This window comes from Oryzias latipes, chromosome 22, assembly GCF_053564925.1.
Source record: "Oryzias latipes strain Hd-rR chromosome 22, Olatipes_Hd-rR_3.1".
NCBI lineage: Eukaryota > Metazoa > Chordata > Actinopteri > Beloniformes > Adrianichthyidae > Oryzias > Oryzias latipes.
The window spans coordinates 22,266,124-22,285,981 of NC_136258.1; the positions used below are offsets into that span (position 1 = coordinate 22,266,124).

At 39.0% G+C, this 19,858-nt stretch overlaps 1 protein-coding gene across 6 annotated transcripts in view; it reads right to left on the reverse strand.

The window, feature by feature from the left end:
- pcnt (pericentrin) overlaps positions 1 to 19,858 on the reverse strand; it is a 31,937-nt gene that overhangs the window by 10,118 nt on the left and 1,961 nt on the right. For 2 of the 6 annotated variants that reach the window (XM_023951921.2, XM_023951919.2), the window contains 43 exons: positions 17,904 to 18,065; positions 17,367 to 17,507; positions 16,867 to 17,016; positions 15,840 to 16,765; positions 15,423 to 15,746; positions 14,544 to 14,925; positions 13,998 to 14,414; positions 13,687 to 13,902; positions 13,484 to 13,579; positions 13,265 to 13,408; positions 12,870 to 13,059; positions 12,707 to 12,786; positions 12,355 to 12,628; positions 11,921 to 12,021; positions 11,657 to 11,768; positions 11,298 to 11,424; positions 10,995 to 11,114; positions 10,843 to 10,912; positions 10,637 to 10,741; positions 10,445 to 10,556; positions 10,304 to 10,356; positions 10,083 to 10,217; positions 9,891 to 9,990; positions 9,642 to 9,786; positions 9,111 to 9,564; positions 8,824 to 9,021; positions 8,654 to 8,725; positions 8,013 to 8,117; positions 7,568 to 7,720; positions 6,755 to 6,901; positions 5,302 to 5,462; positions 5,053 to 5,225; positions 4,762 to 4,943; positions 4,492 to 4,654; positions 4,129 to 4,371; positions 3,996 to 4,025; positions 2,775 to 3,007; positions 2,469 to 2,576; positions 1,626 to 1,646; positions 1,024 to 1,260; positions 772 to 945; positions 421 to 573; positions 71 to 256 (listed from right to left, as the gene is read on the reverse strand). In XM_023951921.2, coding sequence (XP_023807689.1) covers positions 71 to 256; positions 421 to 573; positions 772 to 945; positions 1,024 to 1,260; positions 1,626 to 1,646; positions 2,469 to 2,576; positions 2,775 to 3,007; positions 3,996 to 4,025; positions 4,129 to 4,371; positions 4,492 to 4,654; positions 4,762 to 4,943; positions 5,053 to 5,225; positions 5,302 to 5,462; positions 6,755 to 6,901; positions 7,568 to 7,720; positions 8,013 to 8,117; positions 8,654 to 8,725; positions 8,824 to 9,021; positions 9,111 to 9,564; positions 9,642 to 9,786; positions 9,891 to 9,990; positions 10,083 to 10,217; positions 10,304 to 10,356; positions 10,445 to 10,556; positions 10,637 to 10,741; positions 10,843 to 10,912; positions 10,995 to 11,114; positions 11,298 to 11,424; positions 11,657 to 11,768; positions 11,921 to 12,021; positions 12,355 to 12,628; positions 12,707 to 12,786; positions 12,870 to 13,059; positions 13,265 to 13,408; positions 13,484 to 13,579; positions 13,687 to 13,902; positions 13,998 to 14,414; positions 14,544 to 14,925; positions 15,423 to 15,746; positions 15,840 to 16,765; positions 16,867 to 17,016; positions 17,367 to 17,507; positions 17,904 to 18,065 — 7,875 coding nt within the window. The remainder of the gene's footprint in view (positions 1 to 70; positions 257 to 420; positions 574 to 771; positions 946 to 1,023; positions 1,261 to 1,625; positions 1,647 to 2,468; positions 2,577 to 2,774; positions 3,008 to 3,995; positions 4,026 to 4,128; positions 4,372 to 4,491; positions 4,655 to 4,761; positions 4,944 to 5,052; positions 5,226 to 5,301; positions 5,463 to 6,754; positions 6,902 to 7,567; positions 7,721 to 8,012; positions 8,118 to 8,653; positions 8,726 to 8,823; positions 9,022 to 9,110; positions 9,565 to 9,641; positions 9,787 to 9,890; positions 9,991 to 10,082; positions 10,218 to 10,303; positions 10,357 to 10,444; positions 10,557 to 10,636; positions 10,742 to 10,842; positions 10,913 to 10,994; positions 11,115 to 11,297; positions 11,425 to 11,656; positions 11,769 to 11,920; positions 12,022 to 12,354; positions 12,629 to 12,706; positions 12,787 to 12,869; positions 13,060 to 13,264; positions 13,409 to 13,483; positions 13,580 to 13,686; positions 13,903 to 13,997; positions 14,415 to 14,543; positions 14,926 to 15,422; positions 15,747 to 15,839; positions 16,766 to 16,866; positions 17,017 to 17,366; positions 17,508 to 17,903; positions 18,066 to 19,858) is intronic. The other 4 variants (XM_078940612.1, XM_023951922.2, XM_023951920.2 and 1 more) reach the window with 3 other exon arrangements.

Genomic DNA, 19,858 nt, shown 5'->3' on the forward strand with positions numbered 1-19,858 from the left:
AAAAAATGTGCAGGTTTATTTGAGATCAAAAACATGCAACTAAATCCCCGGCCATTCAGTGTGATCTTACACTGATTTTGTCATCTCTTGCACTCTCCAGGTCCTGTTCCAGTCTTTGGATCTCACTGCTCAGGTGGTCAATCTCCTGGTTTTTTTCATTCAGAAGAGCTGAGGGAAGAGTCTCTTCCTCTGTTTCTTCCATTTGGATGCATTCCTCCTCCTCCTCCACATTTATAGTGAGGGTGGAAGCCTTTTCCTGAAGACAGTTTTACATACAGATTTACTTAGAAGAAAACAATGTTTTTTTCCTTAAAGTTATTGGCTCATTTCAGAAAAAGAGGTATGTTAATTTGACCTGAGACTAACTACATTTGCATTGTGTATTTCAGACTGATTTGATTTGAATTGCAGGGTTTTTACCTGCAGGTAAGAAATCTGCTCCTGGAGCTCCTGAACATGCGCGGTGTTCCTTTCCGTCAGTAGCTCCAGCTGCAGTGTCAGGTGCTTCAGTTCAACCTCTTTTATAGTCAGGTCTTTCTGCACAGTCTCCAACTGGTCAAGCAAAATTTCAGCCTGAAAAGATACATATCGAATATTTGTTTAGACAGACATTTCTCCAATTGAAAACTGTAAAGCGGTCTAAACAAAACACAGTAAAGAGTTCTGGTTCCTAAATTCTGGACACTGTGCTTACTTGTACCAAAAGGTGGCACTCTAATCACACATGAGTTTTTATACAGCATCATCAGCTGCTTTTACACAAATTCTGACCTCCTGTTCTTTGCTGTGTAGTTTCTGCTGAGCCGTGTCCAAGGCATCCCTAAGCTCGTGGGTGGGGTCGTGTGCGTTGTCATGGTAACAGTGTCGTGTCTCATCCAGCTTGGATTGCAGGGCAGAGATTTGAAGCCTGCTGGACAGCTGCTGCTGCTCTAATATAAGCTTATCCTGACGGGAAGAGGAGGAAAATATCAGCGTGCGGAATGAACCAGGAAGTTAGAGGAACATTTTTTCATTCCTTCTTACTTGTGTGAGCTCTTGCTCTCTTTGCTTCGCTTTGTGCAGCTCTTGCTCCAGCTGCTGGAAAGTTCTAACACTCTCAGTGCTGTTGAGGAGAGCTTGTTCCAACTCTCTGATGCGCCCCGCTAGCTTGTCTATCTCCTCATTGCGCTCTGTAAGATCGCGCTGGGCTTGCTGATTGGCTGCCATGAGACTATCATAATCCTCGGTTTTGTCCTTGATGATGGCATGAAGAGTCTCCAACTGCAGAAATGGAAAAAGAAAAAAAAAAAGTTAAATACAACAGAAAACCAGGCTAAAAGAAGATTTAGGCAGCAAAGCAAAGTTTTGGAAACCAAATAAATAAATCTACTAGTCTGTACAAAAAAGGAGGAACACATATTAAAGACTAATGTGAAGCCAATCCAGGGAGAAATGGCATGCAGCTGAAGAAACAAAAGGAGCAAAAAGTGATTAAATATTAGAAAATAGATTGAAGCTATAAGATTGATGCATGCAGAAAAAGTAAATAAAAAACCTACAAACTATTGCACAAAAGAAAACGTGGGACAAGTCAAGAATTAGCGCCAAAGGACCTACAAGAAATCAGCTAAATTTAGAATTCATACCTGCAGAACCAAGTCGTCAAACTACAGCAATCCATCCAGGACAGAGACAAACACATAGCAACAGTCAGCGACAATGACAAGCAAGCATTCATGAATAAACCCTTATAGGCAGTCCACTAAACTACAAGTATCTATAACTATAGATGCAAGTTCCAAACAGTCTCAAACCAGCTAAGTCACATACTGAAGACATCTTTGTTTTGTATCTGGAATTCCTGTAACATCATGTAATCCACAAAAACTTAATATTTATGACTTATTTTTTAATTAATAAACACCAGCGCCTTTTATTATTGTGGAGGAATTCAGATCCAATTCACAGCTCGGCTAAAGTTTTACTACTTTAGCAGGTTTTTACACATTTATTTAGACCGTTTGCCAAGTCAATGAGCTATGGTCTGGAAATGTGACTGGCCAACATAAAAACAGTGACTTGTAGAAACTAATTTAAAATTTGTTATAATTCATAATTTGAAGGATTTCAACCAGAATATTAAAGACTATTTTGGCCTCATATTCCCCGTCAACCAGGTGGTCTCACACTCAATACATTTCGGCAACAAGTTCAGAATAAGATTTCCATGTTCAGTGACCATGAAATGCACCCAAATCCTCACGGCTGTTCTTCTCAATGATCAATAAATTCAGACGATCAGCAGCGTCCAGCTGCTTTTGACATTCTTTTTTGACATTTTTCTTTCCACTTTTCTCTTTCAATCAGCTTTTTTTTAATGCTGATAAAATGTTTAACAGTTTGTGTTTATCTGAAATGATCATTTTGCAGTTGCACATCTTAAATTTTAACATTTCACAAGGTTTTCTTTGTCCTCTTCCGGCCCTCACCCTGCTTCCTCTGTGATCCACATTAGTAGGTTGTCTGAGTTGAGCCTCAAGCCTGTGGATCTCTTGTTGGAACTCGTCTCGCTCGTGTTCACGCTCCACAGCTTGCTCCTGGAGGCAGAAGAAGAATTTACATCAGTAGCCATATAAGAATAACTGCAAATAAAACTCCCTTTAAAAAACAAAAATGCAAGATGCAACAAAAGCCGATTCATGTTTGGATCTGCAACTAACAGGTAAAGCAGCAGGTAGGAAATAAACAATAAATTGACTTGTAAAATAATGAATAAACTTGGACAAAAAACCCACTTCTATGAATTGCCTGTTGTGTTTTAGCTGTTTCTCAAGTGCTTGGACACGCTGGTTCAGGTCTTCGGTGTGGGTCTTGTTGTGCATCTCTGTTTCCAGGACCATGGTTTCCTGCTCCTCAAGTTCTCTCTCCACGTTTCTGAGGCGCACTGTCAGAGTCTTGTGGTCTTTTTCTGCCTGCCGCTGCAAATCCAGCCTATCTTGGGTCAAACGCTCCGTCTCTGCCAACAAAGCTTATGAAAAATAGAACACTGTTTCAAAAGACGTTTAAAGGTCAACTTTTTAAAGATGACAGATTTAACAAGGTCAAAGAGCAAAAACATAAGCAAGCTGGACTTAGAAGAAGAAAACGACACAGCACAAAGGTTAAACCAAAAAAATAAATACAGAATCCTCTTTCCTCTTGATAAAATACCAATATATTGGTTTCTTATACTTATAAAGCAAATATGCTAAAACACGCGTTTCTTGAAAACAAACAGAAATTTGTGAGCAACAATCTGCAGTAAAAGTGTAGCAACTACAGAAAAATTATTACAACTGCATTTTATTTAAGTCTTAAATCTGCACACACAAGAGCTGCTATACCTCTGATCTCTAACAGACTTTTTAACAGAGGAATGTCCAAAGTCCGGCCCGCATTCAAATTTCCACAGGCTCCTTTTGATAAAATCAATAATATGCAGCTCCCAGTATTTTCTAAAAACTGTGCGATGTGTGTGCGATTTCTTGATTGCGGTTGGCTAAATTACGTTTTAAGCTGTTGTAACCTCGTAGCACAACTGTCGTGCAATCCTTCTGTGATACTTTCTAACTCGTTTCTAAAATGTCTAAAAAGGTTGACGTGGGGGCTACTGCTTCAAGGACGAGTTGAAATTGGCTGTGACTGTTTTCAAGGAGTTCAAGGAGGCAGATGAGACTAGCTAACTCTGAAAGAACAGTGTGAAAAATTGACGGTAATTTAGATAAAAACGTATTTAGAAGCATTTCTTTTCTCTGTAAAGAAATGAAAAGTATGTCATTGCAATACAATGTTCATTAAATAGTTTATTTAGATCTGTGAGATACTCAAAGTGTCTTCAGAAAACTGCACACAAACAAGATCTGAAGAAAATAAAAGCCGCAAACCAAAACGTTTCACATAACAGCAGCTTTAGAAACGTCACACACCACTGCAAAATACAAAAATACACAAACATCCTCTTTTTTTAACTCACAAACCTTTGTCAGGATTTATAATGAAGCAATGGTCTACGGAGAAAAAAACATCTCTAAGCAGAGATTTTACAGAGAAGTGTAAAACTTAAATATTTCTAGAAAAACATTTAAATTATTTCAAACATTTTGTGCTCACCCTTTTCCCGTTCCCCAAGTCCAGCTGAAAGATGCTCCTTCTGGCGAAGGAGAATTGCATTCTCTTCCACGAGTTCCTGATGCTTCAATCTGAGGCTTTGCACCTCTGCAGCAAAGCCTTGCATCTGCTGAAGCTGTGTTTTCAGGTCCTCCAGCTCCTCCACAAGCCTTTCTTCTTGATTCTCCTTCTGCTGGAGAGACTCTTCTAGAACAGCTTTTTCAGCCACGTATCCTTCCAGAAGCCCTGAACACAGACATGGGCAGAATACGCTTTTGTGAAGAACAAATTTGTGACTTTGATTAAGACTTAAGCAGAGCCTGTGATAAATGCAACAAGGATAGCTTTTATAAACGACATAATTACCCTCGGCCTTGTGGAGCTCCAACTGGAGTTGACTCTTCATCTTGGCCTCCTCATCAAGCTGCTCCAAAAGGAGCTTGTGCTGTTCCAACAGTTGGACAGAGTCTTCTTTACCTTTGGAAAACTTCTCCTCCAGAGAAAGATGGACATTTCTAGTCTCTTCAAGCTGAGAAACAAAAAGGCAAAATCACAACAAAGTTAGCATGTTCGGTGCTGGAAAAAGAAAGATTTCATCTTGGAAATATGAACCTACAAACAAACATTTTATTTTACCTGAGTATTTGCTTGGTTGAGAAGGTCAAGCAGCATGTCCACTGCCTGACGTAATCTGCAGCAAGCATTCAAAACTGATTCTTCTCCTACAGGATTGATCTGAGAGTCGGAGACCAGCAGACTCTCACAGAGGAGTTGGGTCATCTCCAAGTCATCAGATGTTAAATCTGCTACTGAAATACCTGAGACACAGACCAAAATCATTAATATGACTTTACAACTGAAATTAAAAATCCAATCATTCCCTCATTAAAAACCAGCACATCAGAGAGTTAATGTAACACATTATACCTGACTCTTGAGCATCTTTGTTCTCTGTTGAGCTCCTCTGTTGGGTCGCCTGCTCAGATGATTTAGTTCTAACATTGATCTTTTGTCCGATCTGTTCTTCTGTTGCTCTAATGCCACGAAACATCTCAACCAGGACTTTAGCCAACTTTTCATTTGTATGATGAAGTTTGAATCTGGTGAAAAAAGATTAAACCATATATAAGAAAGCACACAAAAAATGAATTCACATATAAATACAAGCCGATTTACTTTTCCTCTTTGGCTGCCTGTAAATCATCTGTTAGCATCTTCAGAAGGTTGGCTCCTTCCTGACTTTCTCGCTCCCGTCGCTGAAGAAGGGTGTCCATCGTCTCCATTTCTGCACTTTTTCCTTGCAACTCTCCCTGCAGACATCCGACTTCTGCTCGGAGCTGAGAACAAAAATTGGCAAACCTTTTAAGATGGTTATGATGCTACTTTTTTTTTTTTACAACTTCAGGCAAAGCTTACCACTCCTTTTCTATTATCTACAAAACAAAGTATAGTATATTATAGTACTGATGCAAAAGTTACATAGTTTAAGTTTAAATCTCAGAAAAATCAAAGACTGAAACGAGTTAAAAACATTTATAAAATGCTCTTTAATACGATAACAGAACAAATGAGCAAAGAGTTTACCTCTATTGCTGATCTATACTAGAAGTACATTAAACCATCCATGATGGAAGTCCCACAATACAAAGATTAGAAAAACACAAAAAACAATAAATCTTTGTAAAGAGCTGTTTTCCAGATCCTCATTTCTTTTCCTCCCCTGGCCTCCGTTCTCTTGCCCCTTCTCTATCACCAACCTTCTGCTCTGGTTTCCCATCTCACTCCAGACTCATCTTATGCAGACACCTGTCTCATCTAAACAATGTCATTGCCATGACAACAACCCCCTCCCAATGGCTTTTAAAGCCCTCTCAGTAATGGAGACCTGAGAGCATGTTAATATCTTACTTAGCTGGACAGTGTCATGGAGATAAAAGAAAATACAAACTTTAGACTTTTTCATTATTGACTGCTTACAGGACAACATGGTGAACAAAAAAGAACATATTAAAATAATAATAAAACATTCAGATTTTTCATTTACAAGAACCACAACAAAACCAAGATTTGTTCCAGGAAATAAAAAAATACAAAGAAAAAATAAGTTATGCTAAAGATAAAAGGTTTACTTATTGCATAAAGATGATTAATGAACTATTATTAAAGTTCTGCATGTACTGACAAATTTAGAATATATGAAAAAATTATTTAAAGCACCAGAAAAAGAACCCCAAAAAGCAATTGAAAAAAAATATCGACATGGGAAATAGTGCAAAGGTAACATTAAACTAAGTACAACAACCTAATCACCTCTCAAAATATTTCTTCTAGTTCTAGTATTAATCTAATTAGATGCAGAGGAGAAATCAAATCTATAGTTGCTTTGCTTTTGTAGAAATGTTAGTATTTTTGTTGGTACACAGAATTTGAACAAACATTCAAATTTATTGTTTTTATTTTATTAACCAAAAGTATTAAGCAAATATTGTATCTCAGGCTGTAAAGACTTGGTTCAAACTTAACATGCGATTCACTGCTGGAGTTTAAATCTGTGCGACCTAAAGAAAAACTCTGTTGTAGTTGTAGAACAAACAGAGATTGTTGTAATGTGCTGTTGTGTTTCCAGTACCTGGGCGACCACAGAGTCAAGTTGCTGCAGCTGAACAGTGAGCTGGCTCATTTTGTTTGTGTAGCTCTGTTCCTTTTCCTGTTGATCAGATGCGAAGCTCCGCCTTAACTCTTCAAGCTCCACCTCCTTCTGGTCTTCAAATTCCGTCTTAGAAAAAAAAAAAAGGAAGAAGTGATGTGGTTATGTCAATGATGAATTAATAAATATTAAAAATGAGAAGAAGATTTGTTTACAGAAATAGCAGTAACCAGTAGGCTCATTTGTTTCTCATATCCAACTGACAACAGACTTGTACAAATCAAATGATCAAATGTGAATCTCTATTAAAAAATAAAAAAGCCTCCAGCTTTAAAATCTTCTGCATCAAAGGATAAACAGCTTAGATCCATCCCATTTAGCCACTGTTCAGATGCAGCAGCACAAACCACAATCACACAGATTTAGAGCATACTGACGTAAACACTTCTAAATGTATGACAGCAGGATTATGGGAAACTGGGTTTGAATGAAGCAGAAGTGGGACAGAATCCAAGATTGAGAACCATCACTAGACCGGTACAGCTGGAGCTTAAGCAGAGCAATGGCACTCACGAATAATCCACTGCTATTACATAATGCTTCCAACGCCCAGCCTGAATTACAAGTATAGACTGCAATGCAAATAATGTGCAGCAATGTGAAAAACAATCTCAAACTTGAGACTTTTTGCTTCTTTATCTTTTTGCAAAACTTGTTTGTTGAATAAAAAAAGTTTAATTTAAATTTAATTAGTACAGTAATCATTTTATTAGTTAAAATCATTGCCTGTTTTACCATCAGCTGATTAATCTTGTCCTGCAGCTTCTCTTCTGATCTGACTTTGAGAAGCTCCACCTCTTCCAGGTAATGCTGCCGTTGCCTTGACGACTCCTCTTCAAGCTCCCGCCGAGCTGCCTGCAGTTCCCGCGCAGATGTCCCTCTCAGCTCCTACGGCAAAAACATTCTTTTAAAATGATGCGCAGTCAGACAAAGAGTCTAACCCTTTGTCATTGCTGGTAGAACAAAAAAATCTAAAACAAACAAACCTCTGCACTGAAAAACATTACTACACAAAAGGGAAGGAATAACTCAGTTGTGGTTGTCTATAAAAGCTATAAAGGGTCAAACCAGTGATAACAATAAAAGGCAAATGTTAAAACTCAAAACACTGGGTGGTCATACACATGTGGAGATGAATTTGTAAAACAAGACAGTAGATGGTCATTCAAATGAAGTACACCTGAAGTTGGAGTTTGAACTGTTGGGTTAGCTGGTCTTTTTCCGCAGCGTAAGTGTTTGTCAGATCCTGCAGGGCAGTATTGTGCTGCTGTTCCAGATCAAAAACCTTAAGAAAAAAAAGTGACAGGACATTAAAAAAAGTAATATGTTTGGTGTACAAACAGAAACACCAATGAAGCAGAAAAAAAATACAATCAGCAAATACTTATTAAAAAATGTTCAGCATTCATTGTAGATTTTAGCATCACATCCAGTATGACTTTTGTTCCATCATATTTCATCTAATTCAGCAGAATTTAAAATTTAAGTAATTTAACACCTTGATATCTATTAATGCAAATATGCATCAAACCACTTCTGTTCCAAATTTACCTTAATTTAGCATCTACTTGAAAAAAAAAAAGCATAAAGGAATTCATTTTTTTCCATCACTGGAAATAAATTCAGCCGTCAAGGGGTTAAAAAAAAAAATCACTGAAATAAAAGGTTCTGCTTTATATAAGTACATTTTTAAGGAGCTGTCTTTAACGCAAACCTACGAAGTAGTGATGCAAAACAAAAGAACAAATAAATAGTCATAATAAACACAAACTAAGACTTAGGACTTTATAGTATATAATCAAAGAGCAGTTAATTTGGTACCTGCTTCTTTAGTGCTTCCAAAGCCTTGCAGTGTTCAGCATCCAGGGCTTCTTTCTGAGAAGCTAGTTCATTCTATGAAAACAAGTCAATAATAAATGAGAACAAAACATTCAAAGGATGCTGCTATTTTCATAATTGGCTATTGATTTCTGCCCCTTCTCTTTTCTCACCTTCTGAACGAAGCTGAGCTCTGCTGCCATGGCTTTAAACTTTTCCATGTGAAGCTGAGCCAGCTCTTTCCGCAGTTCCTCTCTGATGGACAGCTGTTCTCTAGCAAGTTGCTCCAAAATATTTTTGTGTTCTGCATCCTTGACAATAAGCTCTTGTTTATGCTTCTCCTTGAGTTGAACGATATCATTTCGAAGTGCCTAAAAAATATTTTGTATAATAACCAAAAAGAACACAAACTAGAAAACCAATCAAAAAATGTTTCTTTAGGCCTCTTCCTTAGACTTACTTGGACTTCCTTCAAGTAGGTGGCTTCCAAAGTGTCCATATTACCCAGCATCCTCTTTTCTAGCTCATCTGTCTCTTCCTGATGTTTGCGAGACAATTCTGCTTCTAATGCTTCCAACTGCACCTGATTGGTCTCCTGAAAAACGGCCTCCAGGCGTTCAAGGTCTTCCTTTCGTTTGGAATGGAGTGTTGCCTCCAAGGCAACAAGCTCTGCACGGTGCTTAGATTCAAGCTCCGCCACTACAGCTGCAAGCTGGCTTTTGTGGCTGGCATTGAGTGAATTCTGTTGTGCAGTATGTGTGGCATTTAGTGCATCCATCTCTTGAGAGTGATTGTTAAGTTGTGCCATTCTTTCCTGCTCCCACTCTGCTTTGCACTTGTTTTTAAGTTCGGCCAAAGACGATTCATATTTCTGGACCAGATGCTGCTCCAGGGCTGTTTTTTCTGCCTGAAACCTGCACAACAAAGCAGCAGAGGAAAAGTCAGGTTCTCAAGCACATCTCTATGGGCCTGGATCCCCATTAGATCTCACCTCTGCTGGGCTTGGTGTAGCTTCTCCTCACTCTGCTTTTGAAGCTGAATGGTGAGCTCTTTGATTTCTGCAGACATGCAGGTCTTTGCTTTTTCCAGTTCTATGTCATACCGAGTCTCCGGTTTCATCATAGGGGACTGTGGGCCTTGAAGACAAAACAAACAAACAAAACAAAAAAATCAGAATCTGATCTAAAAGACTTTAGCTTCTTTTCTTTCTTGGGATTTCTGGTCAGAAACTTATTCTCACCCTCCTCTGAGTTTATTGCAGAGACTTCACTTTTAGTCTTTTGCTGAAGCGCTTTTAGGATCTCTCTTTCTTGATTCAGAGCTTTCTCAAGCTGGTCGAGCTGTTTTGAGTTAGAGAGAAGATGTTACAAAAGTTTCCCTTCATGTATCATATAATATGTACATTTATTGTATCCAAATGACTTTCATTTGCCTTTTGTGAATTCTGCTGCATCTCTTCATCATGCTGCTTGCTGAGGTTCTCCAGGCTTTTCTCCAAAACGTGGATGATTCGTATCTTTGCGTGAAGCTCCTCAGTTAGACACCACATCCTTTGCTCTATTTCCACCTAAAGAAAATATTAAAAATAATTAAATGCAGTCTGTGGTTACCGGATTAACTAAAAAAAGTATTATAAAAAATCAGTTTTCTCACCTCAGCTTGCCTGGCTGCCTCCAGTTGTGCTCTAGTAAGTTGTTCCTGTAAGTCTATGGCGGATATTTGAACATTGATTTTGTGACAGGTCTCATAAATTTAAGATAAAACTGTGTGTGTTTGTGTGTGTGTGTATGAAACCTTTTAAATGAACGTCAGAGACTTTGGCTCTAAGCTGCTCTAGTTCCAGGGCGTGCATCGTCTTTTGTTCCTGCAGCTCTTTATGATAATGATGAGTGATGTCTGACCGGGTCTGTTCAAGTGAAAATTCATAGCCCTTAGGCTAAATGGTAAAGAATTTAGCTTATAATAACTTATAAACCTGAGTCTGACCTGCTGCAGTTCCTCTTTAAAGGAGAGAGCCATAGAAGATGTTATATTAGAAAGCTCCAGGGAGTGTTTCTCCTCCAACTCCAGCTTCAAAGAGTTTAGTATTCCCTGAATGAAACAAAGTAACATGTTTCAGATCACAAATGACAAAAGAAACAACTATAAAACATATAATACGACTGGCAAAAGGTTACATGTACATTTCTTACCACTTGTTCCTCAAATTTGGCAACATCGGGAACATGTGTTTTCTCTTCAACTTGAACCTGAGATAAAGTACTAAAATACACACCAAACAGAGAGAAATTACATGGTGGATACAAGACTACAGAAGAGACATGCATCTATGCAACCTTCATACCAATCTTCTGAAGTTAAAATGACAGACTCCTCCAAGGCGCTTTCTACAAGTCTCATCTGTAGCAGAGCAATTTCCTCTTTGTAACTCTCTTCTGATGCATGCAAGCGCTTCTCAAAATACCTGGAAAATGACAAACATCCATTGTTTTATAAACAGAAAAAGTAAAATGACTAAGGCAAATCAACTGAAGTATAAATTACATTAAGCTTCAGATCTAGACGAGATAAGTTTACATAATTGAATAGAATGTCCTTGCAGTTGATGTAAACTTTTTTGTGTAAGCCCATGTCTGTGCTCCAATACCTCCTCAGGTTTTCCAGCTCAGCTTCATTCTGCTCCTTGATTTCCTTCTTTTGTTCATTAAATTCTACCTTGAGGCGTTCAATGTCATCAACATGAGAGGAGCGAGCCAACAGTTGCTCCTTGAGCTCTGAAGACAACAAATTAGGCAGACGTAAAAAAATGTATTAATAGAAATGCACAGAGCCCTTTGATGTCTTAGCATTACTTCTTTATTTTCATTCCTTTCATATTTTCTTCATTAAAAATTAGTCTTTGTAAAAAATTTAAAAAAAGGTACATTTCATTCTCTAAATATCACTAAAATTGTCATTAGGACAACAAAGCTATAAGCCAAGCAGATGTCTTGCTGGTGTACGCACCTCCAAGCTCTCGCCGACTGGCCCGCATGCTCTCCAGCTGGGTCCATAACTGACCCATTTCTTCTTCTGAGTTTTGTTTAAGCAAGATCTTTTCCTCTTCCAGCAGAACAACCTGGTTGAGAAAGAGGAATCATCTTTTATTGGTCGTTTTTTTAAGGTAAACCCATTTCTCTTTAAAGAAATGGGTTTACCTTCTATTTATAGTGTGATTTTACAAAATGTATTTATTTATTTTTAACTGCAGGGTTTGCACAGTTTTCTGACCTCTTGTTTCAGTTGCCGCTCTTTTTCTTCACAGCGGAGGGCATGTTGCTCCTTCTCCTGGAGCTCAGTTTTGTAAGACAAAACCAAGTTCTCAAAGGAATCTGATTAATATGAAAAATCATGTTTTTAAAAAAGAAAAAACCCAACCAGCATAATTTTACAAAGATTAACGTGACAAATACATCAAATTCCACTAAAAAATAAAAATAAAAAAAACAATGCAAAAATGTTTCAACGACAATAAATTTGCAGTCTTGCGAGCCAAAAGCAGTTGCTCGTTTTTGCTGGTCAGCATATTTTCCATGTGTATTTTAATGCAGCTTACAAAAAAAATGTTATTAACATCTTGACTAGTTGGCTCTTATGGATATTTACTATAGTTGATACGTGGAGAAATTGGGAAATAAAAAAAAGCAAGTCACAGGAAGCATTACCTCTTTCTTTCAGAACTTGCTTCAGTTCTTCTTGTAGTTTATGGAGCTGTTCCTTACTGGAGGTTTGGAGTTCCTGCATTCTCGCTTGTGCCTGTTGTAGCTCTGCCTGAACCTCCCTCAAAGTTGCTTTGGCTTCAGATAAAGCTTCTGTGGTCTCTGTGAGAGAGCTCTTGGTGCTGGTCAGTTCAGCCTGAGTTAATGTGAGAGTATTTTGAATGTCAGAGAACGACTCCTGGAAAGCCTTTTTCTCCATCTGCCACTGAGCCTTGAGAGCCTAAACACATAAGCAAAACTTCTAAATTAAAAGCAAATGAGAGCCAAAATGCAATAATAAAATGTCCTGAAGTTTGACCTGCATATCTTTGGAATGCTTTTCCTCCAAGAATGCCCTTTCCTCAGCAACACGGATGTCCCACTGCTCTTCTAAACCATCTGAGCACGCACACAAGAAAAAGGTCATTAGTTGCAAAAGTGCCATCAAAATATGTTAATAGCATCCAAACCTCTACACTCACCCATCTTCTGTTGGTGCAGAAGTCGCCCCTCCTGTTCCTGACTCTGTTTGCTATGGTCCACATCCAGCTGATGCAGAGTTTGAGCAGCAGTTTGATCCTGCTTCACGTTTTCCTGACAGTGCTCCATGTGAGATGTGTGCAGTGAGGTCAGGCTCAGACGCAAGGCTTCGAGCTCCAGGGCCTTCTGGACCTAAATGCAAATAGATGGTTTGCCATTTGACAGCTTTTCTTAGAGTTTTAATAAAACACTGAGCTATGGATAGGACCGGGCTTAATAGAATTTACATTGATAAGTGATGATTAATGAAAATCACTCTAAAGATTCAAGAAAAATATCTAATGAAGCAATACGAATACAATTCAATATGAAGAAGCTGAGCCTGTGAATGACATACTTGTATCTGCTGCAGCTCAGCCTGGTGAGCAGCTTCCATGCTTTCCCTCAGCTCCAAGGACACTTCAGCCCTTAGTTGATTCAGCTCCTCTTTGTTCTTGGCTGTGAGCTCTGATATCACTCTTTCATGTTCACGCTCAGTGACCTACAGAGAAAATAATGAGTGCTAAAAAACTTGGGAAAATTATGTAAACTACTTCAAACATGCAAGAACTTATACCTGTTTGATTAGACCAATTTGTCGCTTTTGTTCCTCCTCCATACTGACTTGAAGCTTCGTTAACTCCGACTCTAAATGAGCGTTCAACTCCAAAATCTAGGCATTCATGCAGATGAAATAAAGATATAATTACAGTAAATTAAAGGAACAATAATACTGGAGCATTCAAGTCTGATAAAATAAACATTGTTCTTTTTATTTGCCTCTTGTTGATGTTTCTCAGTTAGGAGCTTGATCTGTTGCTGGTGAGAGGAGTTGAGCTTTTCGGTAGCCTCCTGCACAGCGAGGACCTGCTTCTCCAGGAGAGCCTTCACCTCATTTTCTTTCTCCTTCAGCTGCTCCCTCAGCAGACCGGTCACATCAAGGAGTTTTTCCTTCTCCTGTTTCTCCGTCTCCCATTTCTCTCTCTCATCAGCCAACTTTTAAAAAGTATTTGGTGAATCATATTAGTTGTTAGAAGAAAAAAAATCACATCAAGTATAAAAGACACAAGTTATTACTTTACGAATCTCACCTCGGCATCCTTTGCTTTTAATATGTTCTCAAACTGCTCAAGTTCCTCCTCCAAGACTTGCTCCATCTTTTTGATCTGTTCCTCCATCTGCTGCTCTTTTGCCTTGACCTCCTCCCTCTGTTGCACAGATTGAGCTTCAGCTTCCTCCAAACTAGCGAGGTTTTGTTGCAAACATGAGATTTGAGCTTCCAGCTCACTTTTGACTTTTCCAGCCCACTGCAAGGAATCGTGGTTGCTTAGCAGTTCTTTCTGTAATTTCTCCACCTCTTTCTGGACATTTACAACCTGAACACGGGTCGTTTCAAGTTCTTTTAATACAGTCTCAAGCTCAATTGTCTTTTCACTCAACAGTGCTGATGTGGTTTCATATTCGGTTTTTGTTTTCTCCAGTTCTGACACCAGGCAGTCACTGTGCTCCTTGAGGAAAAAAAGGGGAAAAAGCAGGATTTGAATATTCTTTGCCATTTTAAAGTTCCAAAAAAGGTCAAGTTTTTTTATTTACTTGTTAAGGTGTTAACAAAAGCCCTCTAATTATAACTGTCTTACCAGCAAAGTTTGGATGTTGAAGTTGTCTCCAATCTTCTGGGTCTCAGAAGAGCCTGCGGTCATATTTTGCAGATTTGATAGCTCCTCTTGCTCATTTTTATAAGCCAGTTCAGATTTGTTCTCATTTTCCTTGACCTCATTCACTAACGTATTATCATCTGCTTCTACAAAGGTGAGCAGGAAAGTCTCGGTAGAGCTCTCAGCTTCTTCTACAGTCATAGCTTTTGAACCGTCTTCTTCCTCTCTTTCTATTAAGGTGCCAGTTTCCTGAAGATGGTCTTCCTTATACGTCTTCATCTCTTCCTCGATATCTCTTCTCTTCTGTTTCTCTTCTTCAAGCTCCCAGAGAGCATGTCTGAGCTCTTCTGTTACTTGGGCCCACCTGGAAAGAAGTTAATAATTATTTAATTCAAGCAAATACTGGACATATGTCCATATTTTTTAAAAAAATTCTCATTTTTGACGGCAACATCACTCCTACATTTATTTAATCAATAAATGGCTCAAACCTGACAGAGACGTTGACTAAGCTGTTAAAAGACTTCCATCAGAAACTGAATCACGATAAAAAAACTCCAACGCTAGTTTTTCCTTCATGACATCAGATGCAGAGCAGCACCTGAATAAACTTAATGTGGACTAGCTTTAATTAATTAATCATTATGAGGTTGATACAGTTAGAATAATCTGTTAAGGTATACAAGTAATCCTAAAAAAAAAAGTTAGTTCAGTTGATATTTCTAACTTTATGATGGCCTTTGAAAGTAAAAATTAAACAAATGAATCACAAGTCGTTTGGATTTTAAATTGTACATTTTATATGCAAGCAGAGATTATGGAAGGCAAACAATAACATGCAAAGTACATCTTATTACACACCTGCTCCTTGCTTCCTCCAGCTCTTCAGCACTCTGGAGGACCTCCTCCTTTAAGACTTCCAAATCCCGCTCCTTCAGAGCAAGTTCCTCTTGCAGCTCCAAACACTGCTGGTTCAGCAAGTCCTTCTCCAAGTCTGTCTTTTCAAACTGCTGCTGTGACATCTGACTCAAGTCCAGATCATCAGAACTGAAGTTCTGATGATCCCCAGCTTCCTTGATACTGTGTTGGGATGAGATGTTTTGCCAGTGCTCATTTTCTTCATAGGGACGGCTTGAAATAGACAGCAGTGGTTGATCTTGAAACGGATCACTGTTGAGCTCAAAACTGTTGAATCAAAGCCAAAAACCAGTCAGTTGATTTCAATATTACACACCTAAATTAAAATGCAAAGTTAAAACCTACAGATCCTTTCCTTACCTGTAGTCTGCAGAAAGGTCCAGCTGACTGCACAGTTCAGAACTTTCATTAACTACTGAAGATTGAGAGTATGCCAGGGGGGCTGAAGCCAGATATCGCTCCATTAGAATATCTCCTTGTATTGATGCATTTATGCCGTCCTGATCAAGTCCTCTTTCAACATTGGCTTCCTCTACAGAAGTCCTCTCAGAGCCAATACTAGCATTTGTGTGACTCGGATGATTTGCAGAATCTTTCAGTACTTTGACCTCCTCCTCTCTTTGCTGAAGTTCTTGTTCTCTTTGTTCCAAAATCCGACGGACAAGCTCAATCTCCCTTCTGTGTTCCTCCTTTAGCTTCTTCATCTCTTCCTCTTGTCTCTGCCTTTCATCCTCCATGTTCTGCAGGTAAAGGGCAGAGCCGGGAATATCCTCACTGGATCTCCTTTCCCCATTTTCTTCCTTTTGAAGTATTTGTCTCAGCTCATTTATCTCTCTGTCTAGCTTTGCTTTCTCTTCTTTGTGCTGCTGAACTGCAAGGCACTGAGTTTGTACTTGGCTTAACTGAGTCTGAAGATTTTGTAGCGTTGCCTCATTTTCCCTTGGTTCCTCTTCTCTGCCTTGCTTTTCTTTTTCCAGTAACAAAAGCACGTGGTGTTTTTTCTCTATCTCCTCTGCTAGTTCTGAATTGATACGTTGGTTCTTCTTTTTTTCTTCTTCCAACTCAAACCTTAACTTATGTAGTATAGTGTCAATCTCAGAGTCCCCATCAAGATTGAAGCCTTCAGGAACAGCACAAGAGCCAGAACTTTCATGTGTCGGATCTTCTGTCTGTTCCTCAACTAGGTTGTTTTTGAGATCTTGTGAAGGAAGTGAATGATGATGCTGACTGACACTGGAGACCTCAGCTCCTGACTGAACTTTGATTCGCTGAAATTCCACACTCGTCTGGGTGCAAAACAATTTGAAAAACAGAGTGAATTAAACAGACATGATGGCAATTCAGACAGATGCCAAAATACTACCATTAAAAAAAAAAAAGCTGTCACCTGCTGGAGTTGTTTTTGCAGAGCTCGAATCTGTTCAGCTAGAGAGTGGGCCTCCAGTTGAACCAGGTCTCTACTTGCCAGAGCCTCCTGGAGGTTGGAGCTGAGTTTGGCAATGATATCATTACGCTTCTCAACAGCCAACTGCAACTGCTGAAGATGCAAGGATGGAGGTGTGAAGAACTAAATTCAAAAAGATTATATTTACACCACAAGTTTAGATAATGGGCTGCATGGTGGGGCAGAGGTTAGCGGTCTTGCCTCACAGCAAGAAGGCTCCTGGTTCAAGTCCCGGCTGGGGGACCTGAAACAGAACACCAATGGGCGACCTTTCTGTGTGGAGTTTGCATGTTCTCCTCGTGCATGCGTGGGTTTTCTCCGGGGACTGCCATGTGCCCACTTTTAGATTTGTATGAAACATTATCTCATGTGTTACAGTGAATAAAAAAAAATCATGCAACACTATGGACAAAAATATTTTTCATTTTAGTCAAAAATGATACCTTGAGCTGTTCTTTGCCAGTCAGGGCAGCTAGCTCTCCCTCTCCCAAAACTTCCACAGGAGATGGGCTGCGCTCTGGAGTGGGAGGCTGTTTACTTGACTCATCCCCTTCAACATCTGAATCATCTGGCTTTAAGGCGTCCTGGAGAAATGAACCCAAACCATAAAGAACTCCTATTTTCATTTTGTCAAGAGTCATTTTAGCATTAGTTTCCGCCAACTTATATTTATGATTTACTAAAGTTGGTGAACCTTTGTAACAACAAAAAAAGAAACTACAAACAGCTTCAGTTAATCATCATGGTCACGTTGCTATGACAACATGCCCAACAGACAGTATAATGGTTAGTGACCTAGTTCTCCATTCTACGTTTATCGAGAGGAACAGGCAACATGTTTAAAAAAAAAAAAACATCCAACAGATTTGAACTACAACATAAAGTGAAGAGGATTTTGAAAATATTAGTAAAAAGTTAACTGTGAAAAGTGATCAACGAAAACACAAAGAATATTAATCAAGAGTCTGATGTGAATATACCTTGTGGTTGGTTTTTGTGGCACTTGCTGATGGAGGCGTTTGTTCTACGTGACAGTCTTGCGCTGGGCTGTCATTCTTCGGGTCAGTCGGACCCTTCCTCTTCTGCGTCTTTTTCGCCTCCCCCGCGTTGCTTTTCGCGCGCTTCTGTCTGAAGCTAGCAAGCTGCGCAGGAAGGACAGCGAGAGGTAGATGGACACGTAGGTCAAGACGACTGAGCACCAAACTATGAGCATGATGACGCTCAGGTGTCAGGGAGCAAAGGCTGAGCTTATCCAGTTAAGATTTCAAGCAACCAAAAAAACCCCTTGTAACATTATTATGCACTTTATACATAGATGTATATTTAAAAAGAAATGAAATATTAATAGAGTATGAAAAAGCCAGCAAAGCAAGAAGAAATTCCTAATTACACCCAAAATAGAGAGCACCTTAATCTGCAAAGACATGCATTTCATAATGAGGTGAAAATGCCAGCAATTCTCAGATCTCTTAAGAGCACAGCAGCCCCATGACAATCAGCTTTATATAACCCAGAATGAACAACTTCTGCAAACAAGACATGGAAAAAGACAGAAAAGTAGCCACATCTCTGCCAGTTTTCATTTTCTATCTTTGGGGGGGGGGGAAAGTCCAAATCAAAGTGATGCCTGCTACTTTTGAGATAATCTTGAAGTCTTTTACAAAAATCATCTTAACGTGGACATGGGACGTTACTCCTCAGCAAAAATACAATCCAGAATAAAGCAGAGTAAAATAGCCTGAAATCCAGAGCACAAAGTCAATCCCCTTCTCTGCTGAAGACCTCTTGTTGTATTGCAGCTCTCTTCTGGTTTGTCTCCTTTATAGTCTGCGCGAAACAGATTACAGCAGTTCTCATTGTGACAAAAGACACTGGATCATTTTCTGACAGTGATTCACTTCTTTCTATCGGTAAGCACAACAGTAAATTAATCCAAAAAATGTAGTTTTTTTACGGCTCCAGATGCAGTTCTTGCAGAGAGCTGGCAACCAAAGTGTCTTCTCTCTATCATATCCTAAAATTCCCAGCTGAAGCAAATGGACAGAGCTGAGAAATCTTCAAACTGTGTTGAGGCATATGTCTAGACCAAGAACAGAGGGTGGAGACAGAGATGCATTCATAGAGAGGAGGAGACAAACCTCCGTGTAATAAAAACAGCTCCGGATCAGTGCGCTCAATTCAATGTGAGATGACGTGGGATAAACATTTATTACTTTATTTATTACTCCCACATCAATCTTGAAAGACCTTCTTAGTTTGCAAAAAAAAAATTTCTCGGTTGAATGAATTGAATTTTCAAAGAGGAACTATTACTTTTGTATTTTTATTCTTTAATTACCAAGAAAATAACTCAATTGCTGTATATTTGCTTCCATATTGCCATCACACTGGCTGCCATAGAATATCAAATTGTAGAGAGACATCTGCCTGATAAGCTGTGTGTAGCCCAAGGCCATTTCCACACCACTGACATTCAGAGTTTACTCCAGCGGAATCAGATGTAACCAGGCAGCTTAATGCTGCTCCCATGTTGATAAAATCTAAACAAGAACATTTCTGAATTCATCAGGCCACATTTCTAGTCTGTGTTTAACTAATCTTTACACATTTGTGACGCCTAAAACAAAACAGAACAAGAGATTTTAACAGAACAAACAGAAGGCAACCTTCAGGTCTACATTACCATAGCAACATCATTTGCCGGGCTAAAGCACATTAGTTTAACCTCGTGAAATCTCATGAGCCCAGTGCACCACCTGATGGCTCCAAACCAGCATTACAAAGCGCACATTTCAGTGACACAGCAGTTACTACTTAAATGGACAGAATTCCTTCCAGCTAACATCGCTGATAATGTGAACACAAATATTTTGGTAAAGTGACGTGTGTCATAAATGGTAAGTTTCTGTTTCAAGTTCATCATTTTAGAAAAGAA